At 34.8% G+C, this 25,934-nt stretch overlaps 2 protein-coding genes and 1 non-coding gene across 3 annotated transcripts in view; 2 read left to right on the top strand and 1 right to left on the bottom strand.

Moving 5' to 3' along the window:
• The window catches only part of LOC126968422 (LHFPL tetraspan subfamily member 3 protein), a 45,973-nt gene extending 42,895 nt beyond the window's left edge, over positions 1 to 3,078 (bottom strand). Inside the window, exon 1 of the mRNA XM_050813449.1 lies at positions 2,471 to 3,078. Coding sequence (XP_050669406.1) covers positions 2,471 to 2,873 — 403 coding nt within the window. The 5' untranslated portion in view covers positions 2,874 to 3,078. The remainder of the gene's footprint in view (positions 1 to 2,470) is intronic.
• An 877-nt stretch (positions 3,079 to 3,955) lies between these two features.
• Positions 3,956 to 24,583, top strand: LOC126968373 (ribosomal protein S6 kinase delta-1). The gene is made up of 13 exons (XM_050813366.1): positions 3,956 to 4,104; positions 4,206 to 4,322; positions 5,324 to 5,494; positions 6,580 to 6,678; positions 7,581 to 7,695; positions 8,826 to 9,653; positions 15,133 to 15,245; positions 16,798 to 16,956; positions 18,138 to 18,572; positions 20,648 to 20,754; positions 21,335 to 21,560; positions 22,499 to 22,591; positions 23,193 to 24,583. The coding sequence occupies exons 2-13, from the start codon at positions 4,230 to 4,232 to the stop codon at positions 23,319 to 23,321; spliced, it is 2,568 nt and encodes an 855-aa protein (XP_050669323.1). The 5' UTR covers positions 3,956 to 4,104; positions 4,206 to 4,229; the 3' UTR covers positions 23,322 to 24,583.
• Positions 24,584 to 25,595: 1,012 nt separating this feature from the next.
• On the top strand, positions 25,596 to 25,668 carry Trnap-ggg (transfer RNA proline (anticodon GGG)). The gene has a single exon. It is a non-coding gene; the product is annotated as a tRNA-Pro (tRNA).
• Positions 25,669 to 25,934: the final 266 nt, after the last annotated feature.

Here is a 25,934-nt window from a genome sequence, read left to right as displayed (position 1 = left end):
TTTAGTGCACGTTATATCTATTGTTTTGGAGTAGTGTTTTCGAAGTCGGTTGTTTTTTTGTTATTTTTTTTTATATTATGTATGTACAGAACAACGTCTGTCGGGTCAGCTAGTTTATCATATATATAGACCGAAATTAAAATATTTTGTATGTTTGCCTGATCACCTTAAAATCTCAGAAACGCCTAAACTGATCTTCTTGTTTTTCACTGATGGATTAAGGCAAGCTAATCGTAATATTTAGTGTTTGCTTTATTCAAATCGCTTCACAAATAAAACAATAAAATGTTGAAATCTACGCAGGAAAATAACAGCCGCTTGTTATATTATTTCAATAAAAAAATGTCTTATCCTCTCACATAAAACAAACAATTGAACCGAGCGCACACCTGCAGTATCTGACAGTTAAAAGCACTAAGCAGTCAGCACCTGCACATCCTTGAAGGCAACCGGCACAGAAACCGGTTATAGCGCGCCCCTTACTTTACTTGCCTATAAAATTATCATGTTACAGAGATTTTTTGTTTCGATTGAACGGAAATTGCTACCACAGTGATATTCTGTTACATTTAGATCTGAATTCATGGTGTTTCAAAACGTAGGTAATCCGTGTTTTATCGCTGTCTTCATAATAGGTAGGTAAACTTTTTTTATTTATAATTTATTTATTTAATGGTGAACCAATTGATGAATCAACAGATATATACCAAATAAATAAGTATTATTCCGATCGGTTCAGTAGTTTTCGTAGTAAAGGTAAAAACCCGGCTATTATACGGCATAAATACAGACAAACAGAAAGTTATTCAATTTAAAGTTTTTTTTTTTTGCTACGATTAAATTATATTTGCCCACAGCTTTATAATTAAACTATTGTGCACTGCCTATTAAAATCAGATTGTTAACCCTCCGTCGGTGGCACCGACATACATAATATGGTATCTAGTTCTACATTGTCACAGGAATTCGGTTGGGTTATAAAACATAATAGACATCAAGGACACTTGCATTCCAGGTTGCTTTTTCCCTGCTGCATACTTTGTAATACTTGGTACAGGTTAATTATAATGTTATTTAGTTTTGTATATAGCTGAAATTGAGTTTCTTTAAGGCTAGACATCGAGCCAATGGCCTTGAGGAATCGAGCGGAGCTAAGTTACCTCTCCCATACAAGATCGCCATAATTTTAATTCGAAATTAAAAGCATTTTTAATTTATTACACACATAATACAATTTTCTTTACAAAACTTACAAAACTATGTCATGTTAAATAGTATTATTGGAGTAGGTACAATTAACAAATTTTCGTAAGTAATATTTTTATCTAGATTTTATTATTAGCATGGTTCTAAGTGTAAAAGTTAGAGGTATTCTGGTGATATTTTTTCTCGCTGTAGGTATATAAAATTTTTTAATGTGATTAAAAAATGAATTTTCATCTCATATTCTGTAGATATATAATTATTTTTTGTAAAAATATAAGCTTTATATAAACCATCGTTTTGGCGATTTCTTGGGATAGCAGCCTTAATATTCAAGGTTATCATGACGACCGCGACGTCTCGGTATTTTTACAGTAGTCATAACCAACGAGCATAGGTTACAAATGATAGCGGGTGATCACCGCGCCTATTAAATCATTAATAAACGAACCTATGGTGTTTTATAATACTACAGATCTCAGTTCCACCATAGTTCATAAAATAATTAATATTTTATTAATGCTAAGACAAAAATTACCGTTAGAATCGATGATACTAAATTTTTTTGATCAACTCCAACTTGAAGTGTCTTGAAAATGATCGACGGTTCCATACCTACCCTCTTAATGCAAGGCAATCACTGCAATTCTGGTTCCCCCAATTTAATATGGTGTAAGTATCTAACATAATAAAAGGGTTCCAAATTTGAATTCATAAGAAGTTGACAATGACTCAATCACTTAGCGCGCGGAACTAATAAAACAACGAAGTAAAAAAATTAAAAAAACTAATTGTAAAAATATTTTGGCCAGACTAGATAAATACTTAATGCCTATGATATAAATAGTTTCGATATACCTATATTCTGAATATGAAATAGTGTGCGTATGTGATATTTAATACTCACTAACGTCCTTGACATTTTATACAAATATCATGTTGCACTTCCTTCATACCAGACACACAATATAGGTAATACAATAATGTAATGGTAAGAGTTACAGTCTTAAACCGTAAACAAGTATTATTTATCTATATTGTACCATTATAGGCCAAATAGGCAGCCAGAAATGTAAAACAAATAAATAAATAAAAAACAATTGAAATTCCGAAACAGCATTTTTGGCGCCTTATAATTTAAAACTTTTTATACGGTTTAGTATTCTGAGTATATGATAATGTAATAGGTTTCCCGAAACGTATTAGTTAATGACGCTGGTAATAACCTAATATAACATTTAAGTAAGCCAAGAGGGAATTTACTTACCAGATAAAAGTTGTAACCAGCCGCATATGTGAAAAACAGTCGTAGACTGACAGAAGAAAAACAAAAGCAAAGAACACAATGTAAACAGGGCAAAGGCAACAGCTGCAGCCACTAACACCGTACACACTTTGAACACAAATCCATTGATAGACATGAACTCATCGAGCCTGCCCTTGCAGTCCTCCACCACGTCGTCAGCTTTGCAGATTTGCCACAAACCGAACTTCCTAGGGTATTCAGTCTCAAGATCACCAATCCACTCCGGAGTTACGAAGGCAACGACACTGATAATCGCGTAACAGATCGTGAATATGGCCCAAAGCACTCCAATCGCTTTCGAATTACGCACATAATTCGTAGCGTATAAATGCGATGAGTCAACGTATTCAATTTTTGAACCCATATTGTTTCACTATATATGCACTTTATATTGTCATTCCGGGTAAAGTTTTAAGTTATCCGATAAATGTCACGAAATATTTGAGTGAACTGCACGAAACGACTAACACAACGAGCTTTTCGCATGGCACTAATCCGGCAATCGTGAATCGTGGTCGTAGTCGTTACTCGTTAGTCGGAACTAGCACGGCACGGCTTCGGCTCTTAGCTGTACAATGTTTCTTGACTCTTGTTTCATTGCTGACATGACATAACTTACCTTTCAAGATTGTGAGAGAGGGGGTTAGCAAATTTGAGGCAAATTGCAAACTTATACCGTTGTCTAAAATTTAACTTATTAATATTTTTTGTTAATTTTAAAGCTTATTGCTCATTAAAGGATCAAGCGGGTAAACTTGCTATAATTTATTATTAGGCTTTCATCGAGACTTAATGCTTTGTACGCCATCTGTTGAATAATTTAGATAATATTTCTAAGAAATTAAAACTACAGAAATCTTGTATTCTCTAGATCTAGGGTCCCTATGGTTGGTTGGACTATGAGTATTGAGTAATAGCTAGAGATTTCGAGTTCAAATCCCAGTCCCATAGTTACAAATGTTTATTTGGTGTAGAAAATGAATAATAATATTATGATTGGTTTTTCCCAGTCATAATATTATTATTCATATCATCCATCTTTATATTATATCTATTTTCTATGTATATGGTATTAATTTTCGCACTCATTTGTAAGTATCCCAATATCCTCGTTCTATATTTTATTTCTTTACTGTTACGACAAATTACATAAACAGAAAAACAGCTGTTATCTTTACTTATTTATTTTGAGAATTGGCAACAGGGCCATCAATCAGCTCAAATCAAAAAACATTAAATAAGTAGGTGTGTAATATTTTTTTACATCACATTTTATGTTTTATAAGAAAATATCTACGTTAGAACAACCGAAAACTAGATTATCCGCCGCAATTTTTTCCTTTTCCAAACATACAATAACGGATCCAATGTCACTTGTCATGTCATTACAGTCATCTGTCATATGGATTGTGGCATCAGTCATCACTATCGATTTGACTTCGGTATATTTTATTTATGTTTTGCATCACATAATTGAAATTAGCGAAATCTCATGAACTACTGAATAAAATTATGATTATCGTGCAACTTGTAATTTCTAATGCAAGTAAAAGTGATTTGTGCTTAATTATTTTGTAGGCGACGCGTTGTGTGGGGTACAGTGTAGTTCTTAGTATTGTTTATTTTGAGGGAAGTGCAATGGATTTAGGTGTTTTGATGATAGTTTATAATTAATGATGATATGATTGTGATATAGAAACTGTAGGACCTATCAGAAAGAATGTCCTTGAGGGATAAATGGGTTCGAAGATTTTCTGTTGACGAGACACTGAAACACAAGGGTGGATTTACTATTTACAAGATCACCTCTGTTGTAAGTATTCTAATATACGTACCTATATTCAAATAAAACAAAATTTGTCATAGTTTCTGATGACTTGACATTATTTTCAATACACAATTATTGACTATGACAATATTTTTATGTATTTGCTTCTACACTCATGCTTGCTACCTGTATCATTCGGCAACAAGTCTTTTCTCTATAACTTGAAGATCAGAGAACAAACTTTAGTGTTCCTTATGGTAGATATTACTGATGACCATGGTTCAAGGGTGTTTTATTAACTACGAACAGCTACTTGCATTGGTATCAGGGGCATGCATTCCATATAGGCAATTAGGCAGTGCCTACCTCACTGTGAACCTAAATAATAATAGCACTTGTGTTAAAATTATTTAACTTTAATTTTTTTCGCAATATTTAAATTTCTAACTATTATATTATTAGGTAGGTATTTGTACCTAGAATGACACAAACTAAAATAGGTATTAGGTTGACCAAATGATGCAGAAACTATATGAGAAACATAAACAACTTCGAATATTTAGGTACCCCAAAACATAGCACTTTCGGTCTAGGGCGCGAGTAGTTAGATCTACAGTGCTAGCCTTCCTTGCCAGAAAACCAATGCACGCCCCTGATTGGTATGTATGCTGTGCTAAGTGTCATCCAGTCATGTTGATTAGATTTTATATCATTGTATTCCTTTTATTTCATCTTTTATGGGAAGTATACATCATATGAACTAAATTAATAAAATGGCCTAATCACATTTTTTGAACAATTTCTTACAGTGGCTGTGACATTCACAGATTAACCATGTTAATGTACTTAGTTGAATTTCAAATATTTTTGTTAAAAATAGGATTTAAAATCACATATTGAATGTCAAAAACTACCACCCATTCAAAAAAGTTTGCCTGAATTTTTTTTGCCTTTTTTTGTAATGAACTAAACAAATTATTATTAAATAATATAAAAGCAGTTTAGCAGTTTACAAGCAAAATATAACATTGATAAAATAATTACAGCTGTTCCCACTTGACTCCCCCGAAGCTGTAACAGTTATCTCTGTCTGGAAGAGATATAGCGACATTCAACAGCTACACAAGTGCATGAGCGCTTTACATGCTGGTCTTCATCTCAAAGGAACCTTCCCCTCACTAGCCAAAAGTAGCTACTTCAAACGGTTTCAACAAGAGGTATTTATTTTGTTTGACGTCAGTAGTATATAGTACACATAGTATCTTATGATTTTATAAAATTAGGGGAGTAAGTATATGTTTTCATTAAAATGAGCATCACACAATCAAATAAAATACTTTCTTAACAATTAAAACATGTCTGGAGCCCAAAAGAGATGTAGTAACCAAATTGTGCAACTAAAAAAATGCTTTATAGCAAACACTACTGGTAACTTAATAATAGCTATTATGTTTCTATGTCTCCTTGAAACTCTTGTAAATTATATATATCAACATATTAAATACTATTCACTTACAACATGTAAGTGCAGTAATCATCCATATAACATGAAATCATATTACTCCATTCCAATCTACCATATAACACGGGCATATAGCCATCTAATGTGGGGATTTCCCATATACATATTTCTGTTCTGTGAAATTTATAATGCTTTGTACAGTTCATAATTAGCTTCGTGTACCTTTAAGGCACATGTGTCAATTATGTTATTACAAAATTAAAGTGTATTAAATATCTTAATAAAATAGTAAAACTAGGCAAACAGTTGGAAATACTTGTTACGAACTGTAATAAATTAATATTTCGAATACGCCTATAAAGCATCTTCCTATAACGCTAAACCATGCTACTTCGTTATGGGAGGCTTCACCTGAACATATCTTCTTATCTAAATAGTTATTCAAAAATCTGCCCTTTACAGTGCAAATTGAGGATTTTTAATACTCATTAAAAAATTATTTAAATATTCAGTTACATACATGTGTTTTAACATTTTAAACTTTTCAGTTAATAATCACAACATATAAAGAATTCCTAATGCAATTATTATGTTAGCAAGCCAGTACGTATCTGAAAAATCTAGGCCTTTATTATTATAAAGGCCTAGATTTTTCTATATATATTCTATATATATTTTATAGACCTATTGGTCTATGGTGTTTAAGATTGATCAGTGTCAACCCTTTGACTCTGTTAGACACTCCTGTTCATATATATTCTTGTCTGCTTAGCCAAAGCTCTTAGTTACAAATAACTTGCGATAAAAGTATTACAATGGATTTGTCAACATCATTTTCAGGTCATTGACGAGAGAGTGAAGTCAATAAAGCTACTGTTGGAGTTCATAGCAGAACATAGTTTGTTGTTTACGAGCACAGATTTTGTCAATTTTTTGCAAGTGAGTTCATTATATTTTACTTTGTAACATATTTCTGTTCTGTTTGACTTGAGCAACCTTACATAAACACTTTGATGTGCCAGTGGTCATTTATATATGATGACACCCGAGTTCGGTTGCCCTCAAATTACAAAATAGTACATTATGAAACAAATATCCTATATTACTATTTACGGTCGAGATTTTATTCAGAGCATACGAGTTTCATACGTTTTTAATCGGAAGTACCTACGAGGAAAACTTTTAAATGACCAACCGAATATATAATATATCATATATATGATAATTCGTACAATATATACAGAGATTTCCATGGCTATGCCACATGGACGGGGAAGTCTACCAGTGGAAGGGTCCTTTGCACAGGATGCCGGCTAGATTATGGGTACCGCGCGGGTATTTCTGCCGTGAAGCAGTAATGTGTAAGGATTACTGTGTTTCGGTCTGAAGGGCGCCGTAGTTAGTGAAATTACTGGGCAAATGAGACTTAACATCTCATGTCTCAAGGTGACGAGCGCAGTTGTAGTGCCGCTCAGAATTTTTGGGGTTTTTCAAAGAATCCTGCATTGTAATGAGCAGGACGCATCAATTACCATCAGCTGACCGTCCTGCTCGTCTCGTCCCTTATTTTCATAAAAAAAAGAAGTACTTTAAATATTGTAGACGTAACATTTTATGGAAAGAAGACTTTAATTTAATTTAAAAAACAATTTATTTTAAACAATTGCCTGCTTGATTTTATCATACAGACCGAAAGGTCTTATTTTTTGGTACATAACATAGCACCAGAAAGAAAAAGGTCTGTAGTCGTTATCTCACTATCTCGCCCACGTTAGTATGTTGTTTTAGAATTATTAAATCTCGAAAAGGCCTGAGCTAATTTCTCGTAATTTTGATCATAGTCAGGTTACCCGGAACCGGAGTGTTCGAGCGTGATCAATGCTATCAGGTCGTCGTTACGGCTGCCGATAGAAGACACACCGCCGCTGGAATACCAAGACGAGGATACCCCTACCGGTAATACCATACAATACCCTAATGTATCCATAATCGCACAACAGTATAATACAGATTTTTTTTAATGAAAATAAGGGACGAGACGAGCAGGACGTTCAGCTGATGGTAATTGATACGCCCTGCCCATTACAATGCAGTGCCACTCAGGATTCTTGAAAAACCCCAAAAATTCTGATGCTCGACACCTTGAAACGTAAAATGTTAATTCTCATTTGCCCAGTAATTTCACTAGCTACGGCGCCCTTCAGACCTAAACACAGTAATGCATACACATTAATGCTTAATGGCAGAAATAGGCGCCGTTGTGGTACCCATAATCTAGCCGGCATCCTGTGCAAAGGAGCCTTCCACTATTTTACACAACATCAGTTGAACACGTGTCACGCAACCAATAGCGATCTTATTAGTTTTGGCTTCTATCCTCACTAGAATCAGCAGGATAATTAACTATATGTACTTGTGTGTGTAACGGTATCATATAACGTGATTTTCACTCATTTCACAACTTAATCATACAGTTTAGTTTGGGTGTCTGCTAATTGTTTCTGAAATAAATAGTATGTTTGAATTTCAGAGACTGAAAATAAAGAAGATAATTTAATAAAATGAGAAACTTATATTTATTTATTTGTTTCCAAAACTTACCTATGCACGAAAAAGTTTTAGAGAAAATCTTTTTTTTTTTGTGTCTTTTATCACTAATGTTCTTGTTTGCGTATGGTTAGAAATCATTCTAATAAGCTGGCTCCAGGTATTAGTTAATAAACTAAACAATTACGTGTAGACAATGAAATTTAAAAACATTCATTTAACAACATGTGGCACCTTCAGAATCATATAACAATTGATTGGTATGGTCACAGTAGGTATATTATTTTACATTCCCAACACTTTGGACTCGTATCCTAAGCAGGATCGCTAGAATAATAAAAGAAAATCGAAACCCATACGATAGAAGAAGATTTCAAATTTTTAAAATAAGAACATTTAGGTACTGCTAGTTTTAATTCAAAAAAATATGTTAGAAAAATAAAAAAAATCTTAATAATTTTCATTTAATTTTAAAATATAGAGAATACTATGTAATGGCCTCCGAAATTCTCTATTAAATTGAGTATTATAACTTTCAGCGCAAGGAATGCAGTCGCCTATAAACATGAGCAAGACAGACATACAAGCAGAAATCTCACAAATTCCAATATATGAAGCGGCCGATGTAGAGCTAAGACTGTCGCCGGTGCTACCAAAGGCAAACAGCTTCGAGTCCTTGAGCTCATTAGAAAGTATTAGTAGCGATTTATATGACGAGCTCAGTAAAATATCCGTACAAGACGTAAAGCCATGTGTTAAGGTACTGCCAGACTTGATAAATTTCGAAATACCCTCAACTTCGAAAATGAAAGATTATCATTCGGTCCTGTCTTTGTCATGTACTAACGATGGACAAGAGGGGAAGAATGAGAGAGAAACATATAAAGTATCTAAGAATCAGACACTGTCTAACTTTGATTTGAGAAATGACTGTATTGCAGACAAGAGTATATCTAACACTTTGAATAGGAGTCTAACAGACGATTGTGCGGATACTTCAAATGTATCTGAGACTGTAAAGAGAGAAGAACTAGATCGCTATGTCGATTCAACGTTAAGAAAGAGTTTTTCTTTGTCCAATACTCTAACCGGCAGTGAATCTGAAGATGTTTGCGATGGGCAAACGTTGCGAGAATGTCAGTCTGTTTGTAACTCTATCATTAAAACAGAATGTTCTAGTTCGGATGTAACGTCGAGGCGAGTGTCTATGTCGAGCAGTGTTAGTGGGAAGGATACGGAAGACCGTTACGTGTTCGAGGCCGGGTATCTTCTGAACCTGGCATCACGCTGTGAGGATTTGGGCGATTATAAGAAAGCATTTGACTGCTACAAATCAGCGATTGAGAAAATGCTTATTGGAGTGCAATGTAAGTATATTTGCATTTTGCATTGTATTTATGTTATATAATTACAAATTAATCTATACTAATATTATAAAGCTGCAGTGTTTGTTTGTTTGTTTGTTTGTTTGAACGCGCTAATCTCTGGTACTACTTGTCCGATTTGAATGATTCTTTCAGTGTTGGGTAGTCCATTTATCGAGGAAGGCTATAGGCTATGTTTTTTTTCAAAATTAGGGATCCGTAATAAAATTGCTATTTTGTAACACAAGGTCTAAAATCGAAAACCTATTTTTGCGTGCGCTGCAAAAACTATTGATAATAGAACAAAATGATGTACAGGCTATAATATAGGCAATATTTTATTACTTATAAAACTATCGCATGAATTATACTTTATATGGCAAAACAACGTTTGCCGGGTCAGCTAGTATATAATAAAATAGTATACGTTCTCTGGACATTAATTATCTTTGCAAGCACAATGAAAACCGTCATACTTATGTAGGCGAGTAAACCCTAATGTCAGAAACTGTTGATTTTACAGAGGTAATGTGGCAATTATTCCATTTAAAATTCTATTTAAAATTAATTGTCAAATTAGGACAATTTATGACGAGTTTTTAAATTTTAAATATGGAACTCTCCGCGTAATTGTTGCGGCTTATTCCGCTCAAAGAAGTTTGCGCTAAGTTCACACTGGCTGTTTAGGAACTCACATGGCCGCAGCTTTTTTTACATAAAACTCTTCACAGCAGTTCTATTTTTGAAGTTCATTCCGGCCCTTAGGTGGGAAGTAATTTGTATGAGTTTTTCCCTCCCTATGGAGGGAAACAGCATTTTCCACCCAATAATCAGATTAAGACAACATTACTTTCCGAGTATGAGAAATGAAAATATATTTCCAGTTAAGATATTAATACAATAACAGTTAATGTGGTTACGAGCCTGATTACGCTAATGGCACACACTATTAAATATTATAGGTACTCAATTACCATTATCAGTGTATCGAGCATGTTCGATTCTATTGCTAACTCTACCAGTGTTGAGTGTGTGTTTGTGTGTTGTTAATGCTGTATAGACCGTAGAACATGAGTATTGGTATGGTTTGTTTGTCATATTAATTATTTTATAAAAAATATGTTATGTTTTTAAAGTGATAACCCTCACTTCTAGGATCAATACACAAATAAAATTTGAAAAACATAATTTTATGAACGATGCGGGATTCGAATCCACGACCTCTGGCGTTCCGTGCCGGTGCTCTAACCAACTGAGCTAACCGTTCGAGTACCGCCTCGTTATAAAATTCTGTTTGCTTTGTTCAACTCTTACTTGAACGGTTAGCTCAGTTGGTTAGAGCAGCGGCACGGAACGCCGGAGGTCGTGGGTTGAATCCCGCATCGTTCATAAAATTTTGTTTTTCAAATTTTATTTGTGTAATTATTTTCATTTTTTATTTGTAACCCAAATTTGGGGACCGTGTGGACAACCTAGCGATACTCTAAAAAAAGCGATTGTATGAAACGTGCAGTCATTTATAGATTGACAGATGACAGCTGTAATCTTGTTAGAAACGGAGATAGCCGATATCCACTGCGTTTTAAGCAACGGTTCGCTTTCAAACTTAGCCGGATTATACTTCGTTGCCTTATCAATGTAATTACTATTTCAAACTTATGACAAATCACTGCACGTTTCATGATAAACTAAATTTTAACTTTTGCTTACGTCCTCTTTGAGTGTGACAGACAATAAATTGTTATTTGTTGACACGGGGTAACGACCTACCATCGAGCGTTGGCTCAATTGCTTACGATGACTAACAGACAAAGCGGTGCACGTGGCCGTGTGTTCGCTAGATAACCTAATTCACTGATAACTTGATAAGTAATCAGCAATCATTGATAACAGACACTTAGGCGCCACCTCCACGAGCGACTGATACTCCACATGCCTATTCGACGTGAGGCTGAGAGATGAGGGATGCGAGAAAAACATAATCGTAGTGAACTCTATTTAACAAAACCAGTAGAAAACTGGTCATCACAGTCAATAGATATTGACACACTTTTCACACAAATTATCTTGCCCCAAGTTAAGCATATATAGCCTGTGTTATGGGTTACAAGACAATGATATATTTAATACAATATACTTACATAAACATACATAAATACATTTAAACATCCATGACTCGGAAACAAACATCCATATTCATCATATAAATGCTTGCATCTACCAGGATTCGAACCCGCGACCTCTAGGTTAGTAGGTAGGATCGCTAACCACTCGGCTATACAGATCGTCTAGATAATAATATATAGATAATCGTAATAGATAGATTGGGATGGTCGTCTTCTAGTGGATATTACCTGATGATACAAGAGCGATGCACTGACACGTAAAAAAAATTGGGCTACATATTTTTTGGGAGTGTATAGAAATAGCACACTGGCAAAACATCACTCGTGGAGGTAGCGTTTAACTGTAAGCTTGTCTCTTGTAATGGGACCGCTACAACACAGTCAGTAAACAATATCAAATAAAGTGACGTGATTAAATATGGACTTTGTATATCTCTCCTCTTACTTATTAAATTATCCGCGCACTGACGACTGTAAGTAAAATTGAAAAAATTTCATTCATTCATTCAACAAATTGGACATAATAAAACCGTAATTATTAAATTACAAGTTATAAAACATATCTGTCAATGGCTGTCTTTTGCTAAAGCGAATTTTACACATTACTGTGAAATATATTTATGAAAGTTTTTTGTTCTTTTATATAAATAAACCAGACAATTTTCGATCTAAGGCCTCTCGATTTTCTAAATATTATATTATGTACCTTTCTATCTGTGAATATTTTAATTGGAGGGAAATTCCGAAGAGCAAAATATACCAGAGTAATAAATACATAATAATATTTTATATATTGAAAATGTTATCCTATTAATAATATTATAAATGTGAAAGTTTGTATGTCTGGATGTATGTTTGTACTTCTTTAACGCAAAAACTACTGAATGGATTTTGATGAAACTTTACAATAATATAGCTTACACACCAGAATAACACATAGGCTATTATTTATAAAACTATCGCGTGAATTATACTTTATATGGCAAAACAACGTTTGCCGGGTCAGCTAGTGATGATCATATAACAAAAATATCTACCTATTTGGTATTATAAACCTCCACTTGGTGAAGTTGTCACTTGTCGCGTGGTAAAAAAGTCACACGCATTTTAAACAAAACAGTACGAAGATACATCTAGTCTTAATATATATAAATTACGTGACACGTTGTTTGTCCGCGATGGACTCCTAAACTAATGAACGGATTTTAATGGGGATTACTTCATGCAGTGCAGTTTGGTCCAACTTGAGAGATAGGATAGTTTTTATTTCGATTTAAGACCCATAATTATTTTTATTTTCAATAACTGTTTTGGATGGACATATTTTCTATGAAAGAATTTAGTGACGCACGGTTTGACAGTTCCGCTGTGAAACAATGTCATTATAACAACAGGGAGCATTTTTTATGAAATAATTCTTGATGTTTTTAAATATTATTGGCAAATTCCTATGAAACCGTTTTTTTTTTATTATCTACAGAACAACGTCTGTCGGGGCAGCTAGTTAAATATATTTCCACTGGCTCTGTCGAACTTTCAATTGGGTCATCTTTCATCAATACTTATAGTGTTGGTATGTAGCGGCTATACAAATATCGTTACTGTATACTGTAACACAAGGAATCCAACTTCAAATATTTTATTTATATTTGACATATAATATTATGAATTATTCGTATAAATGCCCCAAGGTTGCGAAGAAACCTTGGTCCGAGACTTTTTTTTTTTATTAATTGCACTATAGTTTAGAATTATTTACAGAAATAGCGTGGCATGGTCGCTTCATTGTACTTGTAATTCAGAAAGTCATTAATTTTATAGTAACGTTTACCACATAAACGTTTCTAAAAATATCGCTGTCATTACTGGTACCTACTACTCATTGTACAAAAGACTTTCTATGTAACTCTTCTTACGGCCGTTTCCAATATTCAATAGTCTATCTCTTACTTGAGATAAAAATCGTATCGTTGACTTTTCTGTCCCAATAAACCATTCGGCGGTAACTCACGCGTACACGCTGTCTGTCAATGGGACGACGTATAGCTTACCAGCGATAGAAGTTTGTATGGCAATTGCAATTCAAGCGTCCCAATATATGGCGATGAGAATGACTTATCGGGTATATTGGGACAGCTAATTACTATTCTACACTATTTATTGGAAAGCCGTTAGCCAAGTCATTTAGTTTGTAGATTTATTAGAAGTTCAATAATTTATAATCATTCTGTTATTTTTCCTGTACAAAAAAAAACTGACTGTATTTTTTCTTTTCACTATTGTAGTATTCAGATTCATAGCATAGTTTTTTTTGGTAATTATGAACTAGCAATGTAAATGCGATGTATCGTCATACCGTCGTATCGTATGCTTATTATCATTAAAATCACTGAAATACTAAAAGCTAATTTAAACATCTGTTATCGCGAATATTATTAAATGAATCGGATTGCTTATATTATTCATAATCTCTGATATAGATAATATTATAAACATGTATTTGAGGAATCGTTTACACTGATAACTGTCTTTAAATTGTGTATAAGTATTAATATACATATTATTACATTTCGTACTCAAAGACGCGAACTCATAGCGATAACACTGTAAAACCCACCAGGGCTTACAGTTAAATTTAAATTAGAAATTAAAGTTATTACTAATAATCTAGACGTGACGTTATATAAGATCATTTAAATACGTCTTGATAGGCTGTGGCAGCTGTGAAAACGTCGGTAAAGTTGAGGTTGACAGCTAACCTCTATTTTGAAAAATGCACGCACATTAACACAAAGTGGGAGGCTCCTTTGCACAGGATTCCGGCTAGATTATGGGTTACCACAACGGCGCCTATTTCTGCCGTGAAACAGTAATGTCTAAGCATTACTGTGTTTTGGTCTGAAGGCCCCCGTAGCTAGTGAAATTACTGGGCAAATGAGACTTAACGTATTCTTAGACGTTAAGTAGTAATTAGTATGTATTATTAGACGTAACTTATGTCTCAAGGTGACCAGCGCAGTTGTAGTGCCGCTCAGAATTTTTGGGGTTTTTCAAGAATCCCGAGCGGCACTGCATTGTAATGGACAGGGCGCATCAATTACCATCAGCTGAACGTCCTGCTCGTCTCGTCCCTTAAAAAAAAGTGACGTAGCGTGTCACGCACACTAAAGTAATAAACCTGACCTGGATTTATTGGGTGTCTAGTAGCAAGAAGCTTTATCTAGATTTTAGACGTACAAAATATTATCTATAGATATATTATGACGACCAAATATAGCGTTTTATTTTAGTACTGAATTTTTCGCTATCACGTTGATATTTCAGGTTTATTTAAAATGGGGTTTGATGCATTTCAGCTGACAGAGACCCGGAGAGACGCTCCCTGATCAAACAGAAGACCAACACGTATCTGGCGTACGCTGAGCAGATCTATGACAAACACTTGAACGGCGCGTCCCTCGAAACTAACGTAAGGATAAGTTTAATTTGTTTCTTGTAAGTGAAAACTTTTTGGACACTTTTTGGTAGGGGAAAATTTATGGGTTCGGGTCGCCGATCTGCGATAATTAACATAACTCGCGCGATAAATAAATTATTAAAAAAATAAACATACATATAGACACTTTGGATTGTTAAAATCTCGTGAGCTCTCGTCACCGAAATGCAGTATATGTGTAGCTATACAGTTGACGAATTGTGCTGTGTATATGTTATAAGTGAAATGGATTTAATGAAAAGTTGAACGGGAATGTGCATTGTTGAAATAGTGTTTTTGTTTCATTAATATATTATTGAAAATAAGTTTGAAACATAAGTTGAAATTAATAATTTAATAAATTTCAATGCTAAAAGCTCTTAGCTCCACTTCTATAGACAGTCTCAACAACTGCCAAATTTTTTTGAAGTGAAAACTCCTTACACGCGATGAGAACTTTCATTATTGGGCATTTAATACTACCGACACTGTGCAACATATTTTTTGCTCTTTGACACGTTGCGTTACAGCTTATTTTTTTTTATGGAAAAGGAGGACACGTAGTACGGGTCATCTGGTGTTACGTGATCACCGCCGCCCACATTCTCTTGCAACAACAGAGGAATCACAGGAGCGTTGCCAGCCTTGAAGGAAGGTGCACGCTCTTTTTTTGAACGTGCTCATGTCGTATCGTCCCGGAAACACCGCACAAGGAAGTTCATTCCACAGTTTTGTAGTAGGTATGTGGAAAAAGCTCCTTGAAAGCCGCACTGTGGAGGACCGCCACACATCCAGCTGGTCGGGATGATAGCCTAACTTGTGGCGTGTCGTGCGAAGGTGGAAATCGGCGGCAGGAATCAGGTGAAACAGCTCTTTGGAACACTCCCCTTGATAAATGAATAATAACCATAACATCATGAAAACGAGTGTTGTAATGTTGTACTGAATTTCATTACAACACTCCTTTGTTTTTTTTTTCGATCCCTTTATGCGCAAAGAGTTTTAACAGACAGCCACATTCTTATTGCTCGATGCGTAGTATCTGTATGAATTTCAAAAAGGTTATTCGAATCCCCGCCGAATTTTTCTTTGATATTTTTATTGTTTTGTTTACCAAAAATGAATGATTCAAATTTTGACAGCACAGTGCCAGATATTTTAAAAAAAGAGCTGCAAAAGAGCATAATATTCAAGTGAATTTTAATAATGATTGCACTATACAAAATGCAAATTACGACTAAAATAAACAATTCTTTTGTTAATACTTAGTTTATTTGTATATAATCAGTAGGTACTTAATGGATGATATTAGGTTACTACTAGGACTGCCTGTTTTAATGTTAGCAGTAAGCTGTTTCAGAATCTTTTAGAGGATTCATATAATGGGTGTAGATAAAGTCTTGTATGCAACTGTTGATAATTACGTATTAAAATATTCATGTGATACTATTATCAAACCCACATTCGTGTTTTAATACCCCTTATTACACAATAGTTGCATAAATAGCTATTAAAAGTGTTTTATTTAAATGGTGTGTGGTGTCAGGAGGTGTACGAACGCGTCGTGGTGAGTTCGGGTGGCGTGCCCGCATGCATGCTGCGGCGTCCGTACGAGCAGCTGGCCCAGTACCGTGTCCTGACCGTGCTGAGTGGAAGACTCATGCTGGTGCACAGCAGCGAGGACCACGACACGCTCGCTATGAAGGTACCAACACCACTATACAAACGATTTAAGTTTTCTTTAGTGTTAATTCCGCCAATATTTGTTTTTAAACAATTCGACACGTCTTTCGCCTCTACATGAGGCATCCTCAGGACGTGTTGTCTCGCCAAAATCTGGCACGAGACTAGACTCGTGTAGAGGCGAAACACGTGTCGAATTATTTAAAAACAAATATTGGCGGAATTAACCCTAAAGAAAACTTAAATCATTTGTATAATTATGGATTTCCGCAAAGTAACGCCTACTTCAATAAATTTTCTTTTACCAAAACTACTTCCATTGCAACTAACTATATGTACAGTTCAGGATTATTTTGCTTCAATAGTGTTATAGTTTAGTTATACAACTAACTCTATAGCTGAGAACTAATTGTAACGTGTATGCGCAGTGCAGATTTTTTATGCTTCAATAGTGGGAGGCATCCAGAAGTAATCATAACCATAACTGGGGTTGTAGCCTGGTTTATAGTTAGCTAGCTAAAGATAAATTATACAACTCTATAGCTGAGAACCAATTGTTCTGTGTATGTGCAGTGCAGTTTTTTTATGCTTCAATAGTGGGAGGCATCCAGAAGTGATCATAACCATAACTGGGGTTGTAGCCTGGTTTATAGTTAGCTAGCTAAAGATAAATTATACAACTCTATAGCTGAGAACCAATTGTTCCGTGTATGTGCAGTGCAGTTTTTTTATGCTTCAATAGTGGGAGGCATCCAGAAGTGATCATATCCAAAGATGGGGTTATAGCTTAGTTTGTAGTTAGCTTGCAAAAGATTAACCCCTTTATTCATAATAGTCTGCTAACTTAAAGTATTGCTAATTCTCACTCTGTCTTCTTCTATTGACCTAAGTCAGAATGAGAAAAAACACTCCTTAGCGGCTGTTTAAAGTTAGCGGACCATTATGAATAAGTAACTCTATAGCGTGTATGTACAGTGCAGATTATTTAACTTCCCCCTAAAAAAAATTAAAATTTTCGAAAATTCAGGAAGTTATTAGTTTTTTTATTAAAATCTAGTTTTTATCAGGTCTTGACGTTTTAATGTCCTAGGAAGCATCCCTGACTATTCCGACAGTGGTGTCCGTACCTTTGTATGTGTGTGTGTATGTGTGTGTAAACCGATAACTTTTGAAGATATGATAATTTTTTGTATTATACTTCAGGTGATCCAAAAGATACCGCAGAATCTAACGGAGTTTGACGATTACTTCCAAAAAGCTCCGGACACGAAACAACCTGTACTGCCCACGAATATACCCTACATGGTGCCGCTTCAAGCGTACATCGAGACAGAGCATTTAATATTCCTGATACTGTCATACGCACCGGGCGGGAAGTTATTCGATTATATCAAAAACTATGCCAGATCCATCCCCACCACTCCCGCTAAGGTTAACTTGGAGAATGTATTTCGTAAAACCGATAACGAATTGGTTGACGGGAACCGAAATAAGACTGAACTAACCGTTAATGAATTGGTTGTTAACTCTCAAAAGCTGTTGCAAAATGTGGATAAGGCTTTGGGTGATAGAGAAGATGATATAGAAAATAATAAGGGAGAGAGAGACAATGAAGTGGAGAAGGAGATCAGTAATGTGGTGAGTAGTTTTGTATAATGCTTGTGCGCATCAGCTTAATTTTGTAATTCGCTATCTTTTGTAATGATATTTGTTGTATATCTATATATATATATATATATATATATATAAGAGATTTCCACGTATGTAGTCACTCATCACGATATCTCTGGAACCATGAGGCGTAGAGACTTGAAATTTGGTAGGAATACTCCTTTCGTCGAGTAGAGGTCAGCTAGTATAGAATATTTGTAGTATATAAGGATTTGTTTTCAATGTATGCTATTTATCTGACATTCTGAATACTAATTTAAATTGTTAATAAACTGGATGAGGCAGGATCGATCATCGTGGAAATCTTTGAGGGTGGCCTTTGTCCAGCAGTGGACGTCTTCCGGCTGTTGATAATGATTATGATGATGATTGTTAATAAATATAGGAATTTAAGTTCAAGTTGCGTGCATGAGGAGCAAGTGAGTCTCTCACTATTCGCCTGTTAATAAAGTATTATTCAAAAAACGTAAACATTGACCCCCTTATTCATAATAGTCTGCTAACTTAAAGCATTGCTAATTCTCACTCTGTCTTCTTCTATTGAACTAAGTCAGAATGAGAAAAAACACTCCTAAGCGGCTGTTTAAAGTTAGCGGACCATTATGAATAAAAGGGATGATTATTTAATTAATTTATCTACACCCATGCTTTTAATCCTCTATTAAAGATTCTGAAACAGTTAGCTTATTGCCAACATTAAAACACCCAATGTTCTAATAACCATTACATCATCCAAACGAGTGTTGTAATGTTGTACTGAATTTCATAACAACACTCATATTTTTTTTTCAATCCCTTCATGCTCAAAGAGTTTTAACAGACAGCCACATTCTTATTGCTCGATGCGTAGTATCTGTATGAATTTCAAAAAGGTTATTCGAATCCCCGCCATTTTTCTTCGATAGTTATTTTGTTTTGTTTACAAAAAATGAGCGATGTATTTTAAACGCTGCAAAAGAACATAATATTCAAGAGAATTTTAATTATTGCACTATACAAAATGTAAATTACTACTAAAATAAATAATTCTTTCATTAATAAGTACTTAGTTTATTTGTAGTAACGGATGATATTAGGTTACTACTAGGACTGGCTGTTTTAATGTTAGCAGTAAGCTTACTGTTTCAGGATCTTTTAGAGGATTCATATTCTGGGTGTTGATAAAGTCTTGTATGCAACTGTTGATAATTAGGTATTAAAACACTCATGTGATACTATTATCACACTCTGCTTCGCCTCGTGAGATAAATCCACATCGTGTTTTAATACCCCTTATTGCACAACAGTTGCATAAATAACTATTGTTATACTTGTTACAATGTAAATTGTTTTAGCTTTCTAGGCTTTCTTTACATGTAAACTTTCACGTTGGCAACTGTCCCACTTGTTCGTGGTTTGTGCACGCAATGTGCTTTCAAAATGTTTCTTATGTCACGTGTTTAACATAAATGTATATTGTTACCAGATGGGAACATAGGCGCAACCTGTTGATAGATCAAAAACAAGTCCATATAACTAACTAATCAGTGTAGCAAAAATAAAGAAACAATTTTTTTAAATAATATCTAATATATAAAATTCTCGTGTCCTGGTGTTTGTTACCAAACTCCTCCGACACGGCTAAACCAATTTGTTTGAAAATTTGTGTGTATATCTGGTAGGTCTGAGAATCGGACAACATCTATTTTTCATACCCCTAAATGATAAGGGTCACCCACCTCTAAATTATTATTTTTGTTTTTTTTTTTTATTATATTATGAATTAGCATTAATTTATACATGCAACTTCAAATTTTCACCCGTCTGCGATCGAGATTTTAATATCTATTTATTCCTCCACAGATACGCCATAGAGTTGTAAGTTGGCAATCGAATATAAGGAATGATTATTTTAGTACGATAAATTTTATGTATGATATATTTTGTAGGTCTGAGTCATATATTTTTTAAATCCCAATACATTTTAATTATTGTTTTTTTTAATTATATATCAATACAACGTTTGTTGAGTCAACTAGTAATTTATAAATATGACATCACAGATAATGTCGCGGCCACGTGACGTCATCCCACCCTCTACCGTCCGCAAGTGGGGGGCGGAGATCCTGACGGCAATCGAGAGTCTGCACAACTGCGGCGTTGTCTGCCGGTGAGTTGCTGTTATTGAAATTAGTAAAGCGAGTTCAGTTACAATCCAGTATCAGATTTTTTTATGAGGACAGACGAGTCACCTGGTGGTAAGAGTGTATGTAAGATATTATAATACTCTCTTTCAACACCAAAAGAATCATCGTCTCTAAGGTACCATGTTGTATCAATCTGGAAATATCGCACGTTATATGTGGAAGAAATTGGTTGAAAACCGCACTGTGGATTAACGCCAGACTTCCAGGACCAGACAAAGACAAGGGATTTATCTAAAACCGCGCTATAAATGTCTATAAAGTAGTCTGGAACTGTCCTAACAACCGTAAACCAGCAGAGCCGGTTACATAACATTGCATGTGGTGACATCGTGGGGCGGGTCGTTCCTTTCCCAAAATATATAGAGAGTGAAGCGATGGCTAGTCTGGTGTGTGTTTTATTCTCGTGAATCGTGCTTGGAGTTCAGATAGAAGTGTGTAGACAACTGTTAAAAATTAGGTGAAATTAAACACTGTGCTATTATTATAACTCATTTTAATTGTATGTAAGTATGCGTCATTAAACAATAATATTATTTTCTACAGGGATCTGAATCCATCGAACATCCTCCTCGGGGAAGGTGGTCAGATAATCCTGACTTACTTCTACTACTACCCAGACGTGGCAGTCAGCGTATCGAGCCCGCACCGAGCGTACATAGCGCCGGAGTTGTTCGCACGTCCGCTCGACTCGGCAGTCGACGACCGACTGAGGCATGTTTGTGACTTTTGGAGCTTTGGTGCCATTTTGTATGAGCTCATCTGTGGCGTGGTAAGTTATTTATGTATCTTTAATAAATAATAATTAATATTAAAAAAAATACAATCAAATAATTACTAGAATTAATACAAGTGTTCTGGTCGATGTGAGAGAATGTGGGTCGTCACGTCTTCATACCGTCTTCGTGTGTGGTCACTGGAAATTACTCGTAGCTTCTTCTTTCAATTGAGTTGAATATTGGACAATCGATTGGGAATAGCAGCTGCGGGTTTGTTTTTGCAATCGAGTTGGGTATTAGGCAATAAATATGGGTGTTAGGGCCGATGCGTAACAAGTATTTCAACACTCTTAATTATTAAACAATAGCTGTCGAGACATTATGTTATTAGTATTCAAAACTATTGAATAATCAATTTGAAAAAAGCATAGTAGGACTCATTTGTAAGAATAATAATAGAATCTATGTCCGAAAGATTCTGAAACTAGAGATTGGGTATTGAAATCGGCGCTAAAACGCAGCCTAGCGAAACTCTTGATTGACAGAATATGACAGCTATAATCTATACAAATGATTTAAGTTTTCTTTAGTGTTGATTCCGCCAATATTTGTCTTTAAACCAATTCGATACGTGTTTCGCCTCTACAAGAGGCATCCTCAGGACGTGTTGTCTCGCCAAAATCTGGCACGAGACTGGCACGAGGATGCCTCGTGTAGAGGCGAAACACGTGTCGAATTGTTTTAAAGACAAATATTGGCCGAATTAACACTAAATAAAACTTAAATCATTTGTATAATTATGGATTTCCGCAAAGTAACGAATAATTATATAAATTACCTATAATCTTGTAAAGAAAGGAGATAGTCACTAGGTTTTAAGCAAATGTTCTCTTTCGAATTAAGCTGGATTATACATCGTCGCCAATCGCCATACTGTGATTACTAACAGTAGTTTAAAAAGTTTTCATTATGAATAAATTGTTGGTTACAGCCGCTGAGTGAACACAACCCCACGTTCACGAGTCACTCTCTGCTGCAACTGCCCGAGCATCTGTCGCTGGAGGTGGAGACTCTACTGACGCAGGTAACCTAGATTGTACACCAGTGGGAGGCTCCTTTGCACAGGATGCCGGCTAGGTTATGGGTACCACAACGGCGCCTACTTCTGCCGCGAAGCAGTAATGTGTAAACATTACTGTGTTACGGTCTGAAGGTCGCCGTAGCTAGTGAAATTACTGGGCAAATGAGACTTAACATCTTATGTCTCAAGGTGACGAGCGCCATTGTTGTGCCGCTCAGAATTTATGGGTTTTTCAAGAATCCTGAGCGACACTACATTGTAATTGGCAGGGCGTATCAATTTCCATCAGCTGAACGTCATGCTCGTCTCGTCCCTTTTTTCATAAAAAAAAATACACCCTAGCTAGCCGTATATTAATGTTTGTTATATAATTCCATAGACTATGACAGCTGTGAAAATGTCGAAAAAAAAAATAAGTTTAGTATTTACCTCTATTTTGAGCAACGCACGCACACTAACACAAAGTATCATACAAATCGCGAGTGTAAGACGTAGCTTATCACGCACGCTGAAGTATTATTCCTGTTTTTATAAATTCTCAAGAGACTATTCTAGACGTATAAGCTGTCTATGATAAAAGTATGTATATATGTAATTGTTCCAGTTGCTGACATTCGAGCCCGCGGAGCGTCTGGGAGCTGGCCCCGGCGGCATTGCGGAGATCAAGCAGCACCCGTACTTCCAGCACATTGACTGGACCCACGTCTACAACAGCTGGCTGGTCCCCGACTGAATGGACTGTGTCGATTTTAAGAGAATAAGTGACGGGCAGAAGGCCCACCATCAACTGTTGGTTGTTTGATTCGTAAAGTTATCATCATCACCGAAGATGAAGGATCCTGCGGTACCAGCAGTTTAAAATGTTCGTCTTATGTGCAAAAGTATGAATTGAACATAGAACCAGTTTAATAAGGCCCCTCTTTTGTACGCTATGGTTATCTGTACGGTGTGTATAGGGCGCCGTAGCTAGTGAAATTACTGGGCAAATGAGACTTGGCAACTTATGTCTCAAGGTGACGACCGCAGTTGTAATGCCGCTCAGAATATTTGGGTTTCTCAATAATCCTGAGTGGCACTCATTGTAGGCAGGGCGTATCAATTACCGACAGCTGAACGTCCTGCTCTTCTCATCCCTTATTTTCATAAAAAAATATATACAGGTTCTAACCTTTAAGTGTGACCAGGTGATTATTACCAATACAGATATCTAACAACTTTAAACTGATATTTAAAGTACGTTACCTAATTTGTAAAATGACATCAATTACTTTTTAAAAATCGAACGAATCAAACGAGAAGTATCCAAATTTTTTATACTGAAGACTCCCATACCATATACAGGATATATATATTGTAAGTTGATTTCATAACCACTAACTTCAAGTTGTTAAAACTCATAATGCATCGTTACTTACTTCATAGTGTAGGATCGAAGTTATGTCTATAATAATTCAATCTCTTATCAAAACAATATGTTATGTTTTTAAAGTGATAACCCACACTTTCAAATTCACACTTGATTCATTTTTTTTTTGTGTATCAATTTCTTTTTTACACGTTTACACGTAGAGTACAAGGTTACAATTAAAAGTACGTCATAAACAGTTAAACAGAATGTCATAAGGATATGGCGCCATTTTTAACCAACTTCACAACGGTTCTCAATTCTATTTTTTGTTTTTTTTTTATGTATATACACCGAGTACGCTGAGGTTTATGATTTAGGTTATTCTTCTTTAGTTTGAGGCGGAATAGTTGCCATTTGGGCCCATAAACATTTAACATAATTCGGCGCAGTAGTTTTCGAGCAGCATTTCGGAGTCGATTCCTTTTTTTCGTTTCTTCAAACAATATACTATTTATGGCGCTATTTAAACCCTATCAGTAGGTAGCACATATAAATAATACTAAAGGTATTAGGTTTGCATAAGAGGTGTATTAAATTAAATCTTTTTTAAGTTATTTTATATTATATTATTTTTTGGTAAATAATACTCAGCAGTTATTTCTCGTCTGGATTTCTTGTGTTATGGCCCAGTGATCTATTTTAATATTCACTTGTTAGTGAAAATATTCAGTTAATTAGAAGTAATAACTTCAACTGTATTCTAAGATCTACGGAGAAGATATTAATTGAATATTAATATTTTTTTACACTTACATGGCAAGGTTCCAAGGGCATTATGTTTAGTTTTGAAACTGTGTCATTGCTTAAGTTACAATTGTAGATAAAAGGTATTTTTTTGTATATTAAGTAAGATTGATGTTTTTTGTTATCGCAAAAGAAACTTAATTTAGTTAATTCTCATATCAATTTCATTTAAAACCTGTTAATTATTAATGTTTACTATAATGTATTAATTTTATTGTATTAATTTGAAAAGAAACTTAACGTATAAATATTTAATATAATTGCATGCAATTTATTTCTATTGGTCTGTGTTATATTTATATTTATCAGCATCTAGTATTCGCCTAGTATATGATACTAGTAAGATAACTCGCGCGTGTTAGAACGGGGCTGGAACCTTGTCAAATTACGGTCTACGTCATCAAACGGTACTTTTGGTAAGCGATGTCACTAAGATCTCATCATCTCACTGCGCGAATATTATAACGTTATTTTTGCTATATGTAATAGCATTTATTATGAAATATTGTATATTTATATGGAATAGCCTGTGAATTTGTATATTATGATATTTATTCGTAAGTAAGGCAAAATAGGTTCTAAGATGTATTATTGAGTAAAATATTGTTCAACCTATAACAAAGTGAAAAGATATTTTGTTTTCAAATTTCATTTGTGTAATTAATATCAGAAGTGAATTATCACTTTAAAATATTTAAAATTGTTTCGATTTGTAAGAGCGACATCTCAAGTCAATTTCCTAATATACAAATATTGGGGTTTAGCTGGTTATCAACTGTAAAGTAGATCCTGTAGGTGAAGCCACAACCTGAGAGTTGAATAAAGTATACAAAATTTTTGGACGATACGTCACTCGAACGGCTGGCTCAGTTGGAAGAGCGCTCGCACGGGACGCTAGAGGTCGCGGGTTCAAGTCCCGCATCGTTCATAAATTGTTTACAAATTTTATTTGTGTAAAAGATAGTTACTGAGCTTCTTCGGCCATTTACATAATAATATATAAATTCCAAATTATATAATGAATCTTAAAAAAAACTTTTAAAACAAATACTTAGTTAACAGATGAAGATTTGATTTGAAATAATGAAATTAACAATTAATAACAATGTTTTGTATGAAATTTAAATAAAAGTTAAATATTATTAATAAAATTTTTCTAGCAACATTAACCTTACATGCAACATAAAGACATTG

This window comes from Leptidea sinapis, chromosome 15, assembly GCF_905404315.1.
Source record: "Leptidea sinapis chromosome 15, ilLepSina1.1, whole genome shotgun sequence".
NCBI lineage: Eukaryota > Metazoa > Arthropoda > Insecta > Lepidoptera > Pieridae > Leptidea > Leptidea sinapis.
Note: the sequence above shows the minus strand (reverse complement) of the source record. Positions and strands in the feature narration are given on the sequence as shown.